Source organism: Candoia aspera, chromosome 2, assembly GCF_035149785.1.
Source record: "Candoia aspera isolate rCanAsp1 chromosome 2, rCanAsp1.hap2, whole genome shotgun sequence".
Lineage (NCBI taxonomy): Eukaryota > Metazoa > Chordata > Lepidosauria > Squamata > Boidae > Candoia > Candoia aspera.
The window spans coordinates 216,421,152-216,440,190 of NC_086154.1; the positions used below are offsets into that span (position 1 = coordinate 216,421,152).

At 37.1% G+C, this 19,039-nt stretch overlaps 1 protein-coding gene across 3 annotated transcripts in view; it reads left to right on the plus strand.

Annotated features, from left to right (window-relative positions):
• The window catches only part of EPB41L4A (erythrocyte membrane protein band 4.1 like 4A), a 124,184-nt gene that overhangs the window by 68,437 nt on the left and 36,708 nt on the right, over positions 1 to 19,039 (plus strand). For all 3 annotated transcript variants that reach the window (XM_063295362.1, XM_063295363.1, XM_063295361.1), the window contains 5 exons: positions 4,309 to 4,396; positions 11,944 to 12,032; positions 12,888 to 12,951; positions 15,334 to 15,425; positions 18,289 to 18,366. In XM_063295362.1, the coding sequence (XP_063151432.1) occupies positions 4,309 to 4,396; positions 11,944 to 12,032; positions 12,888 to 12,951; positions 15,334 to 15,425; positions 18,289 to 18,366 (411 nt within the window). The remainder of the gene's footprint in view (positions 1 to 4,308; positions 4,397 to 11,943; positions 12,033 to 12,887; positions 12,952 to 15,333; positions 15,426 to 18,288; positions 18,367 to 19,039) is intronic.

The following is a 19,039-nucleotide window of genomic DNA, read 5'->3' on the forward strand; positions in this document are numbered from 1 at the left end:
GCAGCATCCTACAGTCATGTGATCGCCATTTGCGACCTTCCCAGCCAGCTTCCAACAAGCAAAGTCAAAGGGGAAGTCAGCAGGGAAGGTCGCAAGACACAGTCATGTGATGTTTCGCTTAACAACTGCAGCAAAAAAGGTTGTAAAATCGGCTGTGGTCACACGATGCCTCTGTTAATTACTGCCTCATTTAACGATAAATTTTCTGGACCCCATTGTAGTGGTAAGTGGAGGACTACCTGTATGGAATGTGTAGCCAGGTGAATAGGCAGATAGTAAGAGGATTTTGGGGCTGGATATGTGTTAAAATCAGGAAAGATTGTAGGGATTCTGTTTGAACTTGAGAAATGGTTGATCTACAGAATCTGTTAATTGGCAAGGCAGATTTAAATAATTTATATATAAGATCTGAACAAAAGAAAATAACTGAGAAAAAATAGAAATTATAGAAAAGACAACCAGTATATTCATAAATTATCCTATGTAAGGCATAGCAAACTACATGGATTAATTACCCTAGATATAGGCTGTTTACAGCAGAGTGAATATAAGACATAATTAGAAATACCTCTTTTATAGAGTACACAAGACAGAAACTCCAAAAAAGGGAGGCAGGGCAAAAGCAGTACAAATTTAAAGACAGTGAACAAGGGAAAGAGTGTGGTCACATTTAACAAGGATGTTTATAGCAAATTGGGAGTTATTTTGTATTAGATAAACCAAGCACTGAAAATACAAAGGCTGCTTCTGACACAAATAATCCCATATAAAAAGGTAAAAATGAATTACTGCTACTATGGTGTGTTATACTAAGCAAAACACAAGCATAACTTGAGCTAACAGATAGTGAAGGGGAAAGATTTCTGAGTGTCAGTGTCAGTGACTTGGGAGCTCTTAACATGAGTGTGCTGTTTTTTAACATTAAGCATCTGTTTAATGTTAGGAAGGGGACCTAATTCAGCATTTTGCTTCCCAACCCCTCTTGCTTTATCTTTAAATTGAGATATGGGAATACTTACCTCCTTTTCTGTGTCTTAAAATAATCAATTTCTTGTATAAATGATTTTCTGAGGAATAAAACCAACACCAGATTTTGTTTGGAGAAATATGTCTTCCAAGTAAAGTGTGAAAAATATATTAACATATTGCTCAGAGTTGATTATATGTCTCATTCATATTTCACTAACAAATCTTTCATCTGACTCTCTGAAAATGAAAACATAAATTGTATGCTGGTCATTTCACCAGATTCTGAGCATCTCACAACAGTAACACATAAATAACATCTAACAACAAAATCAGCGTCAAATGATAGGGCCACATAGTCACCTAATAGTTAAAGGCATAACATAATAACCCCAGGGTTATTATTAGACAAAGCAGTCAAAACTCCATCAAGCTGTCCTCCAAAGGCTTGACAGAATTTGGTGATCTTTGTTTTGGGACTGCCATCAAGAGGGGGTCATTCTCACCTCAGGGTAGAATCTCCCCTCCTGCGTATGTCATACAAGAAGGACTGATTATGATCCCCTCTGCCCAGATTGTCTGGAAGATGGCAGCACAGAGAGAAGGTGTGCCAGCCCTATGAAATATGCATGTTTGTTAAACTTCCACTCCCATAATCTCTCAGCCCTGTTTAAATAGACTCTGTTACTATTTTCATATAAAGCTGACAAGACAGGAACTAGCAGTTCCCAGACAAGGGAGAACCATTATGTTAACATAATCAGGTTCCTATCAAAGTCATCAACAGAATGGCCAAATATCCATTAACTCAGAGAAGTGGGATGAAAAAGGCTAGATTTTATTGGAATCTTCTTTGTTGGTCATTTTTTCAGTCATGTGAAGGAAGTTTTTTTTAATTGTACTGCATAATTATAAATAATGTGTAGAAATGCAACAATTTGACAATAAACTGATTGTCATCTTCAGGAACATAAAAATAGTAATTCAACTGTAGATGGGTCATGTGATTCAATGGACTTTTCTCTGAAGGTTTTTGAGACAACTATTTTCATTTTGATTGCTTCTTGAATCTCCTTTTTATATTTATTCATTTTATAGGCTATGATTTTTCATGATTACTAAGTTTGTGTTTATACTAAATTCAGTGATTCCATGTTTTCAGTAATTTGTTTTTTTTAATACATTCCAGTGTTCTGCTGAACTTTAGTGCCCATCTGTTTCTCCTACATATACTGTATGCCTTTTTCCAGGGTGACGTGGGAATCTCGTAAATGGCATTTAGTTGCACTTTTTGGGGGTGTTACTTGGTTCAGACATTTTTGTTTTGTAATTCGATTTGTTGTTACTAGGTGGATACTTTACTTTTGGCAAATTCTCCTCAACTTTTCCATATATATTCCACTGAATGGAATAGCGGCTATAGCACTTATTCTTGTTTGTTATTCTGGGCAGTAAGGCTGGCCCAAAAAACTTTTGAGAAAAGAGCATTGTAGGAAATGGATTGCATAATTCTTGAGATGGCTCCAACAGTTAGTGATGTGACACCTCAACAGACAAATCACATGACCCTTTTACAGTTTATTGACAGTTAACTGCTACTTGCCTGGTTATGATTAATTGTTGAAAGGTTGCATTATTTACAATTGTGTTGTATTTTAAAAAATTAACTATTTTTATATGACTGAAAGAATGGCTGGTGAAGTAGATTAATCTAAGATTAACCAATAGTTATACTCTAATTACTGTGTAATCAGAAAAAGCCTAGTATTTAAATCCTGAAGCATATACTTATAAAAGAATTACTTCTGTGCACTGCAATGAGCAAGTCCTCTGTTTGTATATGGCTACTTTCTTGTCGGCAGTTAAGAAACTAATGTAGCCAAATTCTGTCTTGAGAGCCTACTGCTATATAAGCCATTTCCCAAATAAGTGGTTAAATAACTAGGAAGCTGAGATATACAACTGAGCTATTGTGTGAAGTTTGGTAGTGCTTATCTCTTTTCTCTGGAAATAATGAAACAACAAGTCTAGATTGTCACAAAGTGCTCAGAAACCCCATCTATTTAGGGGAGGGCAAAGAAAATTAGAGGAGGCCCCAACTTGTATGTTGCTTCATCTGCATATTGAAGGAAATAAGAAAACTATCTTGATAGTTGCTATATTTGCAAACAACTAAGTAATAGAAATTCTTCCATTTGGGTAGGTAATCTCATGAACATAGTAATATGTTTTTCTTTGTATTGAACAATAAGTTGATTATGATCTGTGACCAGAATTCCACAAAATCATAATAAACTAAATAAATACTAAGTACAAATAACTATAAAAAGAGGTATTTTACCTCAGCGCAAGTCAATTCATAGCAAGTTCTACAAACAAACTGATTTTTGCCACATTCAAAGAAACAGAATTGTAGTGGTCAGACATCAATATAATACATAATATATAAAATAGATCTGAATGGCCTGGAAAATTTACTGAAAGAGGGGCACAAAATGTACCCATGTATTTTTATAAAAGGTGCAGTTACCACCAAATATGGGCTATAGATTCCATGGGCCCTTTGCCATAAGGGCAAGTCACATGGGACTTCAGAAATTTCCCCTGAAGAAAAGCTGTTGGAAATACATAAAAATGTGTTAAGGTTAGGGCTGTTCTAAATTTGGAGACAATTATTTGATGTAAATATGTTGCTAGCCTAAAAAGGAAGATTAACTTCTAAAATATATGTCTCTAGGAAGGCAAACTGGTCTTGCCCTTCCAAATGCATAATGTTGTTTAAACACTGACACTGCCTACCCATTCATCATTAAAACTGCATCTTGTGAAAACCCATAGTACTTCAATTGCTGCTGGAATGATCTCCAATATGTTTCAAAATTATCATCAAAGAACCTAAACCCACAGGAAAAAGCAATAGCTTAGTCAATAAGAAAACATAACCATAGGCTAGTCTTTACTTTGATCACTCCAGTCTCCTGTGGAGAACCATACTGGACACATACTGTCCCACTTTGAATATATTCCTTAAAAAATGACTCTACCTTCTTTGAGGAATTGAAGTTTCTATACAGTCCCAGTTGGGCTCCAAATAAAAGCTGTGCCTGACCTTTAGCTGAAAATACCATAGTGCAGCTCGTACAAGTAATGCATCTCTGGAATGGTAGAAAAATTGCACAACTTGCTGATTTTTGAGGGTTTTGGATGATACAATTCAGATGAACATTATGTATAAATATGTAAAGATTTTAATGTGATGTATAAGATGTCCATTTAGCTGCCAGGTATGAACTCTTGTACTTTGTTCTGAATAGATATATCCAAGAATGTTTTATTCAACAGAGGCCAAGTTCCAGCTGAGGCAGAACTGAATTACTTAGGAGTAGCAAAGACACTTGAAATGTATGGAGTGGATCTTTATCCTGTCTATGTAAGTAATATTTTTAAAGTTAAGTTACAATTGAGTGCAACTTCACTGAGAGTTTGTTTAATTATTTATTAGGCTTTCAGGGGGGTGCACTCCTCCTTTTTCCCCCCACACAACTCTGTTGGGTAGATTGGACTGAGAGAGAGAGTGACTAGCTCAAAGTCACCCAGTGAGTTTCTGTGGCTGAGGACAGACAGAAACTCAGTCTCAGTACTGTAAATGCTGTGCTACACTGGCTTTCAGTTGCCTCATATATTAATGTGTTGTGAATGATGGGGCTCAAATGTGCCTTAGATTATAAATATTGCCTTTGCCACTGAAATGAATGAGCTTGCAGATAGGGGTGGTCTTCAGTTAACGACCACTCATTCAGAGACCTTTTGAAATTGTGATGGCTTTGAGCAAGTATTTACGACCAGTCCTCAAAGTTTCAGCTGTTGCAGCATCACTACAGTCACATGATCGCAATTTGGGTGCTTGGCAACCAGCTCATACTTACAGTGGTTGCAGTGTCCCATGCCATGGTCATGTGATCACCATTTGCGACCTTTCCTGTTGGCTTCCCACAAGCAAAGTCAATGGGGAAGCCGGCAGGGAAGGTTGCAAATTGCTCCAGTAAGTTGCTCCTGCTGCTTTTTCTCCCGAAGAGCTTGCTATGGAGTATGAGATCCTAGAGATCTCATACTCAATAGCATGTGCCCACCTGCAGCACCATGACCTGCTCTTTGTAGCTCACACCCACCTGCACTCATGCGGTGTCGCAGTACTGCTTCCTCCACCTGGCTAAACATGCAAGGCACCACAGAACCTTCCCCACTTGGCCACACCTCATAGCACTCACCCACCTGTCTGTTGGCCTGCTTGCAAGCCACATGGGACTTGTGACTTCCTGCCAGCTTCCCCACTGACTTCGTTTGTTGGAAGCTGGCAGGAAGTCACAAGTCACAGTCACGTGAGGTCCTTGCTTAATGACCCACAATCCTTGTTTAACAATGGCAATGTAGACTGCCGGGATTGCTACTGCTAAGCAATGCAGTCACATGACATCGTTCTTTACGACCACATCACTTAGTGACAGAAATTCTGGTCCCAATTACTGTCTTTAAGCAAGGACTGCTTGTATAGGTATTCTCTGTATCCTTTGCTGTATACAAATTATTTTGCCTGAATGAGACAGCATGGTACAATGTAGAACTTTGCAACTTTGGGGGAGATTTCAGGCTGTATTTATCCTTTCACTGGCATGCAGTAGGATACTCTCCAAAATCTAGCTTTGATTCAGTTTAATTTAAATTACATTAATTCAGTTGAATATAATTATTCTTCATAAATTTAGTCATTTTTCTTTCTATTGTATTAAAAATAATAATTCAGCAACTGTCTGCATACCATGCTTTGGGGAATGGGGCTGCAGGTTGTCCACTTCTGGGATAATATGGCAAACAAAAAATTAAACTAAATAAAAATAACATTTCCTTCAAGCTTTATTTCCTTTGAGTAGAACATAACCCTTAGAGTTATAAAAGTCTCCCTCTGCTGACCCCAGTGGAATGCCAGACATATGCAGCTAGACAGATTAAGCAGGTTAGACTTGATCAATCCAGGTTTATCAACACCTGAACATATGTAGTCTATAAAGCTGTACATCATATTAATTCCTGATTACACTAGAAAAGGGCAGTCTGACAGCTTACTACACTGTAGAAAATATATAGAAGAGGAAATGTCATATAAAGTGGATTTTCCTAGTGGTTCATTGAAGAGAAAAAAGGCTGTAGGACTGAAATGGAATGGGTGTTCTAGTTCTTTCTCTTAGAAAGCTACTTAGTAGAAGATCAGATGCTGAAGAGCAGAAATTGGCTGAGTTTTGTAATTTCTTTTTCTGAACCAAGAATCACTTTATACCCATGCAACAGATTGTATGTATGGGTATGTGCAAAATGTCTATTCGCTTGCAGATTTTCTGGATTTTTGCATATCTTTGCCCCTGAAAGTTACTTGAACTTCATGTAGGTCCTGTTAATAGAATAGTGAACCCTTTCCAAGCTATTAACCTGGTCTCCAGACTGGTGATGGAGTCCCCTTGTGTTTTGGTGTTGGTGACTGCAACCATCATGTTCTAGGGACCGATTCAAGTAGAACTCAGAAGTTCATAGCATCTATGGTGACCATGTGTTTGTATCAATTAATTTCAGGTCCAAGAAACATAGACAGACACAAGTTAGACTTTGATTTTGTCTCAGAGCAAATGTGTAGTGATCTGGATATTTCAGGCATTTCCACCAGCTCTTTGCCATGGTCATATCACATCCTGGTCCAAATGAGATGAGCTGCCACTTGGGAACCCTGTGGGAAGAACAGATCAATTAAGATGTTCCATTCCAAGTGTCCCATGGATCTTGAAGGTTTTAAGTACTTGAGAGAGTTACAAGTGATCTTGTGGGTAGTTGTGCTCAATTCCTGGTCAGCCATTGGCAACAGATAGCAACCAATGAATTTGGTACAATTTCCCCTTAGTGGCCTTTCTCTGTTGACCGGTCTCAGAATGCTCTTGCTGGAGATGAAGAAGAGGGGAAACTTGTTATAGCTACAGCATTAAACTAAAACTAAAATGGACAAGACAACATTGATCTCAATAAATAAAGATGGACTAAACATACCTTATAAACGAAAGCAAATTTTTAATAAACTTAAAACATTTAAAGCCAATTTTGTTGGTTTTCAAGAAACGCATATAAAACAAAGCCATGTCAATTTGTTGAAACAAAGAAAACTAGGCTAGGAATATACAGCATTGGGAATGATGAAAAATGGAATAGTAATTTATCTTAAATCACCTTGCTGGGAAGCACTAAAATAATTAAAAAATAAAGAAGTAAGAATTTAAATACTGAAATTAAGAAAAGAAGGTAAGATTTTAACACTGGCTTCCATTTATGCTCCAGACACAGATAAGGAGCAATTATATGAAAGAATCTTCCAGAAGTTAATAGGAATTGCAGAAGAGGAAACAATTGTATAGTAGGAGACATGAATGGAGTGTTCGATCCAAGCTTAGTGTTAGATCCAAGCTTAGACAAATCATCCCAAAGGGAAAAAGGAGGACAGCTCCCAAGAAATGTTTTTCAGGACATGAATATATTGGTTTTGCCTGATACTTGGAGATTAAACAATCCAAAATCCAGAGATTACTTTTTTTCCAGCAAGACACCAAATGTAATCAAGAATTAATATGTGTTGGATATCTAACGCTCGTACACCATCTATCAAAGAAGCACAGATTTGCTCAATGACATACATAGATCACACTCCAATTCTAATATCTTGGTTTCAGGGAGAAAAATTGCCTTTCAGATGGAGGATGATATGTGTTACTTCAAGAAATCATACTGGAGAAATGCAGAGAAGAATTAAAATGTTTGTTTAAAATAAATATGACTCCAGGGATATTAGAGACAACTATATGATAGACAAGTAAAGCTTATATGAGAGGAATCTTAATAAGGCTTGCAGCAAATAAAAAAAGAACATAGTTGGAAATCACAATTAGAAGAGAAAATAAAAGTATTAGAACACATTCATAAAACCAGTCCAGGCTGATAAACACTGAAACAGTTAAACAACAATTAAATTTATTGGAAACGGCAGAACTCCAAAAATAGATAAAATATGTTAAAATCATTTTGAAAATGCAAACCAGGAAACCTTTGGCATATCAAATTAGAAAAGAGAAAGAAAGAAGGATGATAACAGCAATAGGGAAAGAGAACAAATTGTTATATGCAAGAACGGATGTAACAGAAGAACTTGCAAAATTATTCCAGGCACAAGATTGACAAAGGAAATTTGAAAACATATATTGAAAACTCAGACTCTAAAGAATTTATTGAGGAACATAGATAAACATTAAGCAAATGTGTAACATCTCTCAAGAGATTTAAGAAGCAGTAAATAAAAATGAAATTGGTAAGGTGCTAGGCCCAGATGGGCTGACAGCTCTGTATTACAAAAAGCTAGAAGAGGAATTGGTAGAAGAATGATTGAAGATGATGAATGAAATTCAACAAAAAACAATACTAAAGACAGGGAAGGAGACATATATAATGTCTGACTCCATAGGTACTGTATATATAATGTTAATACACTATTAACAAAGAAGGGAATTACCTGAAGAACCCCAGTCATATAGACCAGTTTCTTTACTAAATGTTGGTTACAAGATATTCACTACTATATTACTTAAATGTATGAGGAAGTACATTCCTGAAATTATACAGTACACACAGATCAGGCAGCTTACATTTGCAAAAGGAAGATGAAAGATAACATCAGATCTATCATAAATGCACTAGAATTCATCAACATTAAGAAAAAGAAAGCAGTGGTAACATTTTTAGACATGGAAAAAGTCTTTGACAATTTGGAATTGACTTTTTACCAGAGGTCTTAAACAAAATGAATCCTGGAGAAGAATTCAAAACCTGGGTGGAAAGCATATATCAACAGAAAACAGCAAAACTTACAATGCATAGCACACTCTCCCCAAGTGTTTCAGTTAGCAAAAGCATGAGGCAAGGATGTCCACTTCCCCTTTACTGTTCGTAATTCCTTTGGAAGCCTTGGCCAACAAGGTGCAAAAAGTTAAACAGATAATTGGGATCAAAATTCAAGGAGGGGATTGCAAGATGAAATGTCATACGGACGATATACAACTAACAATTATAAAACCACAGAGCTCTCACAAAGTTGATGAAAGTAATCAAAGATTTTGGTTGCTTTTCTGGATATAAAATGAATTTTAAACCCCCCAAAGATAATAACAAGGCAATTAACTTCCAAGGAAGAAAATTTTGTGAAAAAAGAGACTGGCTGTGAGATAGCAAAAGATCCAGTGAAATATTTAGGACTTTAGTGAAAGCCAGCTGGGTGACCTTGGGCCAGTCCCTCTCTCTCAGCCCAACCCACCTCACAGGGTTGCTGTTGTGGAGAAAATAGGAGGAGGAATGAGTATCTATTTATAAAAATAATAAAGGTGGGATAGAAAATAAAATAAAAATAAACAGTGACGGGATGCAATAAAGAGACATTTCAAAACAATTACAACAGATTATAGAAAGAAATAAAAACAAGATCTTGAAAGGTGGAAAAGCTTAAAACTTTCCTGCCTAGGACGTATGGTGACAATAAAAATGAATGTATTATCCAAGTAAGCTTCTTGCTTAAATGGCACCAATTCAAACCCCAGATAAAAAATTGCAGGACTAGCAAAGAACAATTAATACATTTACATGGTAGAAAAAAAGAATAAGATTCAAAATTTTGGAAGACTTAGAGAGGTGGACTAGCTTTCCCAATCTTAGATTTTATTATAGAGCAAGCTTTCTATCATGGATAACAGAATGGATAAAATTTCCTTAACAGTGGAGTATCAATTACAGAAGTAGCAGCCAGCGGACTTCATGGATATCTATGGTATAAGGAAACAAAAGAAGACAAGAATCTGAAGGGCTATATTATAAGAGAAAGTCTGTTAAACATTTGGAATTCCTTAAAAGCAAGGATAGGTCAACAATTGCACAATAACAACAACAACAATAATGTTGTTGTTATTTATTAAACTTGTATGCCACCTGACTTGACAACTCTGGCCAGCTCATGACAATCAAAGGAATTACAATAAAATCAATAAAACATAAAACATAAAGGTAAAAGGTGGCAAATGTGATGAAGTGAAGGCTGTCCCGCTCCCTCTCTGAAGGCCTGGGTGAAGATCCAGGTCTTCACAGCTCTTCTAAACAGCAGCAGAGTGGAGGCCATCTGGATCTCGTGGGAACCAGAGATTATCACTATCAAATGCTTTTTATTTCAAGGACAATTACAGTAAGAAAGATCTGATCATATATGATACATCTGGATTCAAGAAATAGACTAAAGACACAAAAAGAATTGCTTAATGAAAGTAGGAATCTACCATGATTAATGTATTTGCAAATAAGTGGAAAAATAAAAAGTGATCTCAAAAAGGAGAAGGGACTCTGAGAGAGATGACAAAATTTGAAACACAGGTAGTCCTCACTGACAGATGATCAGTTCAGCAACTGTTCAAAGTTACAACGGTGCTGAAGAAAATAACTTTATGGCCCATTTTCAACCTTCACAGTGTCCCTCAGTCACATGATTGCCATTAAAGTCAGTACGCGTTGTCCTGTGCCTGACCTGTGGTTTTTTCTCCCCCTCCCCGCAGAGCAAAGAGATTGGAGAGAAAGGGATTGCAAGAAAGTAAGCTGTTTGCTCTGCTACACATCAAGAGCAATGTGATTTCACTAGCAGTGGGAAAGAGTCAAGCAAAGTAGAGATTGCCTACAGAAATTGCTTGCTTGCTTCCCCCCTCTCACCCATCGAGCTTGGAGAGAAAGAGATTTCAAGAGAGTACTGTAAGCTGTTTGCGTAGCACAGTCTTACCAGACAGGCTGCATGAGGCCATATGAAGGGCCAGCAGCTGCCTTGGTCAGGTGTACCTTGTCAGGAGTGAGGGGAAGATGGTGAAGATTGACCCCAAAATTTGCTCACATGTCCATTGGAGCACTGCAACAGCTGTAACTTTGAGGACTGGCCGTAACTATCATTTGTTCAATGCCATCGTAATTTTGAATGGTTGCTGAACAAGTGGTTGTTAATCGAGGACTACCTGTAACTAGTTACCAAATTTAGAGGGACTGTTACTTGTTCCCACGGGGCATTCATTATGTTGAATGACTTTGTTTATAAAACAAATGAAGCTATTAATAAACTTTGGTGTTATTTGTTCACTAAGAATTCCTGAGTCAACAGGGCCATGTGAAGTTCTGATAACATTCCATGGAAAAGATATAGCAAATTCTAGTGCTGAACCACAAACTTATTTGTACTTCCTTCCATTCCAAAAGCAGTTTAGCAGAAGTTTAGGAGGCTGATCCCATTAGGCATGTGGACTATACTGTACTGTGCAATTCTCTGGATCCTGGACAATGTCAGCAATCTTTGATTACCTATCACAAAGCAGTAATTACGTTATTCTAGAACAAGGTGCTTTTTTCAAAGACAAATTTAAATCCACAGAAATTCATACTTGGGATAAGCATGGATTATGGGACTTTCTGTGGAAGATTGTGGTTGCATTTCCATACAAAAGGCAATTAACTATTATAAAAAGTATATGATTACAAATCTGAGGGATTTATTCTAGGTGTCATTAGAAGATAAAAGGAGTTTACATACAAGAAATATGTTCAGGCAAGAAATTATAAAAGTAACACAAAATCTGAGTAAGGTCCTTAGGAAGTTCAAAGTAACAGGAAATAATAGATAATTAGTAGGCTCAGAGCTAAGTAGAGGCAGGGAGTGGAAGTTTATTTAATATTGACAATGGAGATTTTTTTGCAACTACTATGACAGGACCAGCTTAGAAAATGTTCTTTATCTCTGTGCTGTGATGTATAAAGAGTTTTTCTTTTGAAAAAAGTATCACATTAACTAATACAATTTTAACTTAATTTAACATTATTTTCCAGGGTGAAAACAAATCTGAATATTTTTTAGGACTGAAGCCTATAGGAGTAGTTGTCTATAAGAATAAAAAGCAAGTAGGAAAGTATTTTTGGTAAGTAAAATTTATAGCCCATGTCAGTAATGGATGGTAGGCAACGATGCATATGCAAGCCTTCTTCAGTCTTTTCTACCTACTTAGTGGTCCAAGTAAATATTTTTCCTCAAATTGGTAAAGTCCCTTTGATTAAGGTGTGAGTCCTGGTGATTGCATGGATACATCCATGCGTGTTTTGACCACACACACATATGTGTTTTTACTACATATATGCAGTTTATTCTTGCATTCTTCCATACCTAGTATTAATTAGAAGGGAAACTTTTTCAGAAATAAACATTTTCATTAGAAAGTTTTGTTTGGCTTTTCAAGCACTTCAGGAACGTTGGTGGCGATACAGGGTGAGACCAAAATTTTCAGCCCAACTTGCAGTTCCTGGGGATTCTGAAGTGGAAAAATCCATTGAAAATTGGTGCTTTGAAACTGGAATAGGCTGAAAATGAAAATTTTGCCACTGTATTTTGGTCTTCTGATTCAGGGGACAGTTAAAAATGTAGCTTAGATTATTTAAATCATCACAGTGTTAACAATTTCTAGCTTCTGTTGCATATATACCACTGTATTCAGTTATTATCTGTATGCTATAATGTATTATTTGCATTTTATGATGCAATAAAACAATTAACTTTGGGAAATTGGAGCTTAGGGTCACAATGGGCCATGGAATGCTTATTCCCAGTTTAGAAGAAATGATTTTTGATGTATCTATTATAGAGTAGATCATACATATATTTTTCAAGGGTAATAAAGAATGCCTATTAAGTCTTCATAGTTAGACTGATTCATTCAGTATTTCCTGAATAAATTCATTCCTATCTTTATGTGCTTTTTGTTTTTTCTTTAACATTTTAGGCCTAGAATTACCAGGGTCCACTTCAAAGAAGCTCACTTTGAACTTAGAGTTTTGGGAAAAGATGTAAGTTTATATTTTTGTAGTTTTAAATCAAGTATATTAAGCAAGCAGTCAACCCTTTAAAAAAGTGTGAAAACAAGAAAAGGCATTAATAAGCTGGCTGGGTGATTTTGGGTCAGGACTTCTCTGTCAGCCCAACCTACCTCACAGGTTAAGTGTTGTGGGGAAAATAGGAGGCAGGAATATTTACACTGCCTTGAGTAGTACAAAATAAAGGTGGGATATAAATCCAGTAATTTCAGAATATAATTAATAATAGATTTATGTTATGAGCAAACAATTGTCCTGTAAATAACTACAGGTAGTATTGGAGGCAGGGCTTTTGAAGTTCTTACAATGTAGTGTTCCCTGACATGGTACCTCCAGATCATCAGGCCTGGTGACAACCAAGTGACTTCCGAAGCAATAGCAGGGATGGCGCTAACCTCACTTGGCGGGTGGTGGTGGGAGAATGTTCCATAACAGAGAAGGCTGGCCTCCTGGGATCCACCAAGTGTAAGTCCCTAGCAGACGGGATCCACAGCATGCCTCCTCTGCCAGATCTAATGGGACAGGCAGATATAATCGGGACAGGCAATTCCTCAGATAACCCAGTCCCATGCCATGAAGGGCTTTAAAGGTTAAAACCAGCGCCTTGAATTGGATCCAGAAGCAGACTGGCAGCCAAATGTGGCTTGCAGAGCAGAGGTGAGATATGTGCTCTTCTAGGTGCACACCTAACTGCCTGCGCTGCTGTATTCTGCACCAGTTGAGCTGGTGTTGGGCAGGGTTGGGCTTCAGGGTTTAGTGACCATGGTCTAGAGAACAGATTTCCTGATATTTCGCTGGCAACTGTGGTTGGCATCTTCACCGTCTGCCACCTTGCCTCTGAAGATTCTAGCAAACATAAAAAACTTCAGGGCCGCTGTTTTCACTGAAAGTCATTCTGGGTGCTACGCTGGAATTGTACTTGAAGACCAAAGACTTCACCACCATTCTCATAACATGGATAGTTTCACATGACCTGACAGGAAAAGAGTATCCTGTGTTCTGACATGAATTCGTTTATCCTTTAAATCTTGATGTACACCAGAGAAGAAATGGTATGCTTGGGGCTACAGATTGATTGTTTTGATTGTTGATTGTTTTCTGATGCTTTTTAGATCAGACACTATAACTTCCATTTGATTTTAATTTTTGAACCACAAAAATTATGCTTTAGAAATTACACAATACTTTTTTTAGACTACATATTTTAAAAACCCTTAAGTATGGCACAAAATTCAAATTGAAAAGTGGTTCAGCTTCCCACTACAGTCTAAATCAGCTGTAAAAGAAATTATTATTTGATTCAACAAAGATACTCCTGATCATTATATTGTTTTTAAAAAGGGTGAAATCTGTATTAAACAGTGAGGGCTAGGTCATTTATTCTCACTATGTGAATTGTTATTTGATGAAGTTTGTATATAGTTACTATTTCAAATATCTTGGAATATAATGTCAAGGATCCAAATAGTAGAGGCACCCAATGACCTTATATTTCACCAGTAAGATTTTTTTTCATACTGGTGAGGCTCAAAGGGTGATATTTAAGAAGGAAGTTAAGTCCTGCAATCCTGTGTACCTTGTAAAAAATAGTGTTTTATAGGCTTGAGGTTTCTTAATTTTAAAAGTCAGTGTAACTCTGTTATAATCAGATTATTTTTACTGGAATTTTAGATACTGAATAAACTATAGCAGGTTTTCATTATTTTGCTTGCTAAATGAGCTCTAACTCCACTTAAATTTTCTATGAATTAATTAAATTGACTATGTCATTGAAAGACTTGTATGTTTTTTGTGCATGGCTTTCCTTTTTAAAAAGAAATGTTTAGGACGTCTTGCTGATAGAAGTGATTTCATGAAAAAAGGCTACAGTCTTTCTTCAATAGCCTTATTTTCTGTGTACATCTCACATCTGATAAATGTGTATTTAGGATGGTTTCTGCTAATATATTCTTCAATGACTTTGGCATTACTTTTGCTGTAGGTCAGTCCTATATCTTGATACACCGTACAAATCAATTTGTATCTAAAGTAATATATGTTCAGTCTGAAATTCTGATACATATATTTGGTTTCCTGTTCATGAACCAAAGAAAAATACAAAAAAGCCCCACCAACATTCAAAATAATTAAAGTAGTACTTGAAGCATTGGCTGATCTCCTAAGATAAAGTGATCAGAGATACATTGTATCAGTAGGCATAACTTCAGTGAAATTTTCCATTATCACATATGGTGTTTCTCTTGATCTAGATGGCTAGACATAAAAAAGTGTATTTGGCATTTATGTGCTCAGGTTATCAAGTACAAATCCCTTACATCAGAATAATCCATTATAGTATTACTGTTTTTATTTCAGTGTAATGAAACTTCCTTCTTTTTTGAAGCACACAGCAAAACTGCATGCAAGCATTTATGGAAATGCTGTGTAGAACAGCACACATTCTTCAGGTAGGTGAGCTGATGCTCTGAAGAATCTGTTACTGAATGGTGATAGAAAAGAGACACATCTGAGAAGAGTAGAGGAGATATCTTTAAAGCGTAAACTAAGGCTTTAGAGTTTAAAAAACAAGTGTATTCAGATCTTTCTACAGGTAGTCCTCAACTTACGACCATTCGTTTAGCAACCATTCGAAGTTACGACAGCACTGAAAAAGTGACTTGTGACTGGTCCTTGCACTTACAACCATCACAGTCTCCCTACGGTCACGTGATTAGAATTCAGGCGCTTGGCAACCAGCAAGTATTTACGATGGTTGCAACGTCCTGGGGTCAAGTAATAGCCATTTGCAACCTTCCCAGCCAGCTTCCGACAAGCAGAGTCAATGGGGGAAGCCAGATTCTCTTAATGGTCACATGATTCACTTAATGACTGCAGCAAAAAGGTTGGGAAATCAGGCATGATTCACTTAACAACCACCTCGCTTAGCAACTGCAGTTCCAGTCCCAATTGTGGTCATAAGTCGAGGACTACCTGTATTTGTCTAGCTGTAGTAAAGATAGGTGCACCAGCTGATTTCATCATACCGATTTGGATCCAAAAATAATGAGCAGAAGATAAGTAGCCCTGGCTTTGGTCTGCAACTGCACATGCAAGAGTTTTCCAATCACTGTAATGGGTAGCTTCTGGGATAGTGATTTTGCTTAACTTATAAAACAGCCTTTGTTTTCTGCTTGTCAGAGGTCCATTTTTTGGATCCAAAACTACTGAATTTCCTAGAGGAACATTAGCACTCAGACATGGATGACTCAAAAGGATAATAGTTTGTCACTGTTAGTCGCAATTACAGGAAAATAATAAAAATGTAATTCAATCTAGTAGCATTGTCAATTTAAAGAGTGTCATAACAATCTATAAGATCTTGACAGTTTTGTAATAATTAAGGAATTCTGTTCTTATGAAGCTGTTAACTTGGGTTGAATTGTGATTTGTATTTGTAGAATTCTTACTTTGAAACAAGTTGAAGTCAGCTCTTAGGTTCTGTATTAATATTTATATTATTTTGCCTTATAGTTTATCATTAAAGTAGTCTTAGCACAGTCTGTTTTAGAGGACAGACTATGTAGTAATTTTGCATCCTTGTCCTAATCCAAATTGACTTACTTGTGCTTTTGTTTTATTGAAATGAGTGAGTCTTTAATTAATTTTGAGCACAGCCATTTAGGTATGACTTTTCTGAAATGGACAACAAATGCAATGGTTTTTCTTCTCATTGTGGTTTGTTGTTGCAGTTCAGAGAGTCTTTGATCTTGCAAATTAGTCTGCTAACATTGTCACTAAGGGTTCAAACATAGGAGTGGGCTGATGTTAGCCCTGCGAGGTAATCCAAACAAGAAGCACAACTATGAGTACCAATTCTATGGTTAACAAAATCTTGCAAGACTGAAATTATTTCTTCCCTCCTTTCCTTTTACTCTCCAGAAAACTAGAGAGAGTCCCTTCTGAAACATTTCCCATGCCCTGAGACGTCTTTTACATGCCAGTTGTCCACTCTCCCGCTCTCTCTCCTGTCTCCCAAGGTCATTCCCATGTACCATGACATCTCTGAAAAGAAGCTTGTGTCCCCCCAATCTAGTTTTCCCTAAGACCACAGCCCTGGAAATAAGCGTGCATCTCTGCCACTCATGTCCTCCCCTTCTAGCCGCTTCCAAAAAGTTGCCCCTGATTTGGGCTTTAATCTCCAGTTGAAGAATCTTCTCTTTTGATGTGAACCAACACATTGGGAAGAGGAGCCACAAGCTCCTTCCACCCCCATCTGTGTTTTCCCGGTAACCTATATATCAATAATGCATGAAACATTCTCTGTCTCTGCCTGGATTCTACTGATTTGAATAATTAACAGGGATGGGTAAGCAGTTTGCTTCTGATAACAGTGACCAGTGTTCCCACCTCAAAAAGTGTTCTGTGTATTGTTATCAAATTGTGGTTGCCATTCAATAACTGCCCTGAAATGGCACATTCTAAGGAGGGAAGAGACAAGAGGGAGATATGTGATTCAAAGCCCACCCACCCCAAATCTGGAATATAGAACAGAAGCAGATGGTGGGGGAGCACTATTTCAGTTCTGAAGAGAAACACAGGCACTGTGGACTCAGTGCTGGCCTAGGAAACCCAAGAGCCCTCTATGGAGGTATACTGCCAAGGACCCTACCGATAATTGAGCTTGCAGTTAATTGCTTACTTCAGAGTAAAGCTTGCTGGTGGTAGTAAACAAAGAGCAATGCACAAGGGGTTGTTCTTTTATGAGAAAAATGACTTTCATTGGGCTACTCTCAAAAAACATTGCTCCCAAAGATTTTCCCCTCCAAACCACAGCCTTTTAACATTTCTTCTGGGGGCTGGAAATTGGTGGTGTTTTAAAAGTTAATATTTGTACAGACAGATCATTAAAAAAAACTATGTGATTTCCAGTTCCCAAAGAAGAAAAGTACTGCAGTGAAAATCAGCCCTTGATTATGATTGGGAGGGGATGGGGGTACTGCTGGTCCCTCTGGTAGCCACAGTAAAAATGGCCATGGAAGTGCAGAGCCTGCCAGTAGGATGGAAAGGGGCATTCTTGCATTGGGCCAATTGGAGCCCAGTAGATCAACAACCACTTCATGGCAGGTGTTCTTCTGAAATAGTCAAACTTTCAAAGCAGAGTACCTCAGACCATGTTCAACTTGTATGAAGTTGGTGACAAGATGAAGGGCTAGTTCTGAGGACATGAGCCCTAGGTAGTGCTAAAGAGGAGACTACATGCAATCTATATTCTCTTGTATTTGTGGCTAGCCCTGTAAGGACAAATCTACTATGTGTTTTAAATTGAAACAGAATGCCAGAAAATGAATCTAGTTCTCTATCAAGAAAACTTGGCAAACTTGGATCTCTTGGTTATAAACATCGATATAGGTAAGAAGGAGATAACATTACTATTATGATTTGAAACTTTGCATTTATGTGTTTTTTTCTTTGAGTGTGGAATCTTTAATTTTAAACTTTGTGTGCTGTGGCTGTCTATCCATTTTTTTGAGGCAGGTATTATAAGTGCAGCTTTACAAGGGATTTGGAGAGCTCATCTCCAACCTTTTATTAAAATTACAGCTGCAGAGTTTGTGAAAATGAAAACAAATATGCTTTAATGTCTTAAGAGTTCTGTTTACAATTTATAGTTTGCCTGCTGATTCTAGTGGCATGTGGTAACTTATTTGAGTCAAGATTGACTCCTGGTAATTTCATGGATATATTCACCAAGGTTTATTAAATATTGCTGCCTTGCTGGACTGCAGTAACGTAAGAGATTGGATGGTTTTCTTTTGGTGATGAGAGATAATGTGTGTTTGTCTGTATACTGTTTTCTTCATGTATAGTATACTTGGAATACATACATTTCTTCTAATAAAGAACTAATTACTTGAAAATATATCCAGCATTTTTAATTTAGATTTTGAATCCACAATGGGCAGTCAGTAACTTTAAGGATGGCTCCCCTGCAAATCAGTAGCTATTGAGGAGATAACTTTTTTACTCCCACAATTGAGCATACAGTCCCTCAGAACATACAGCTTCTTGGGTCACTTTCATG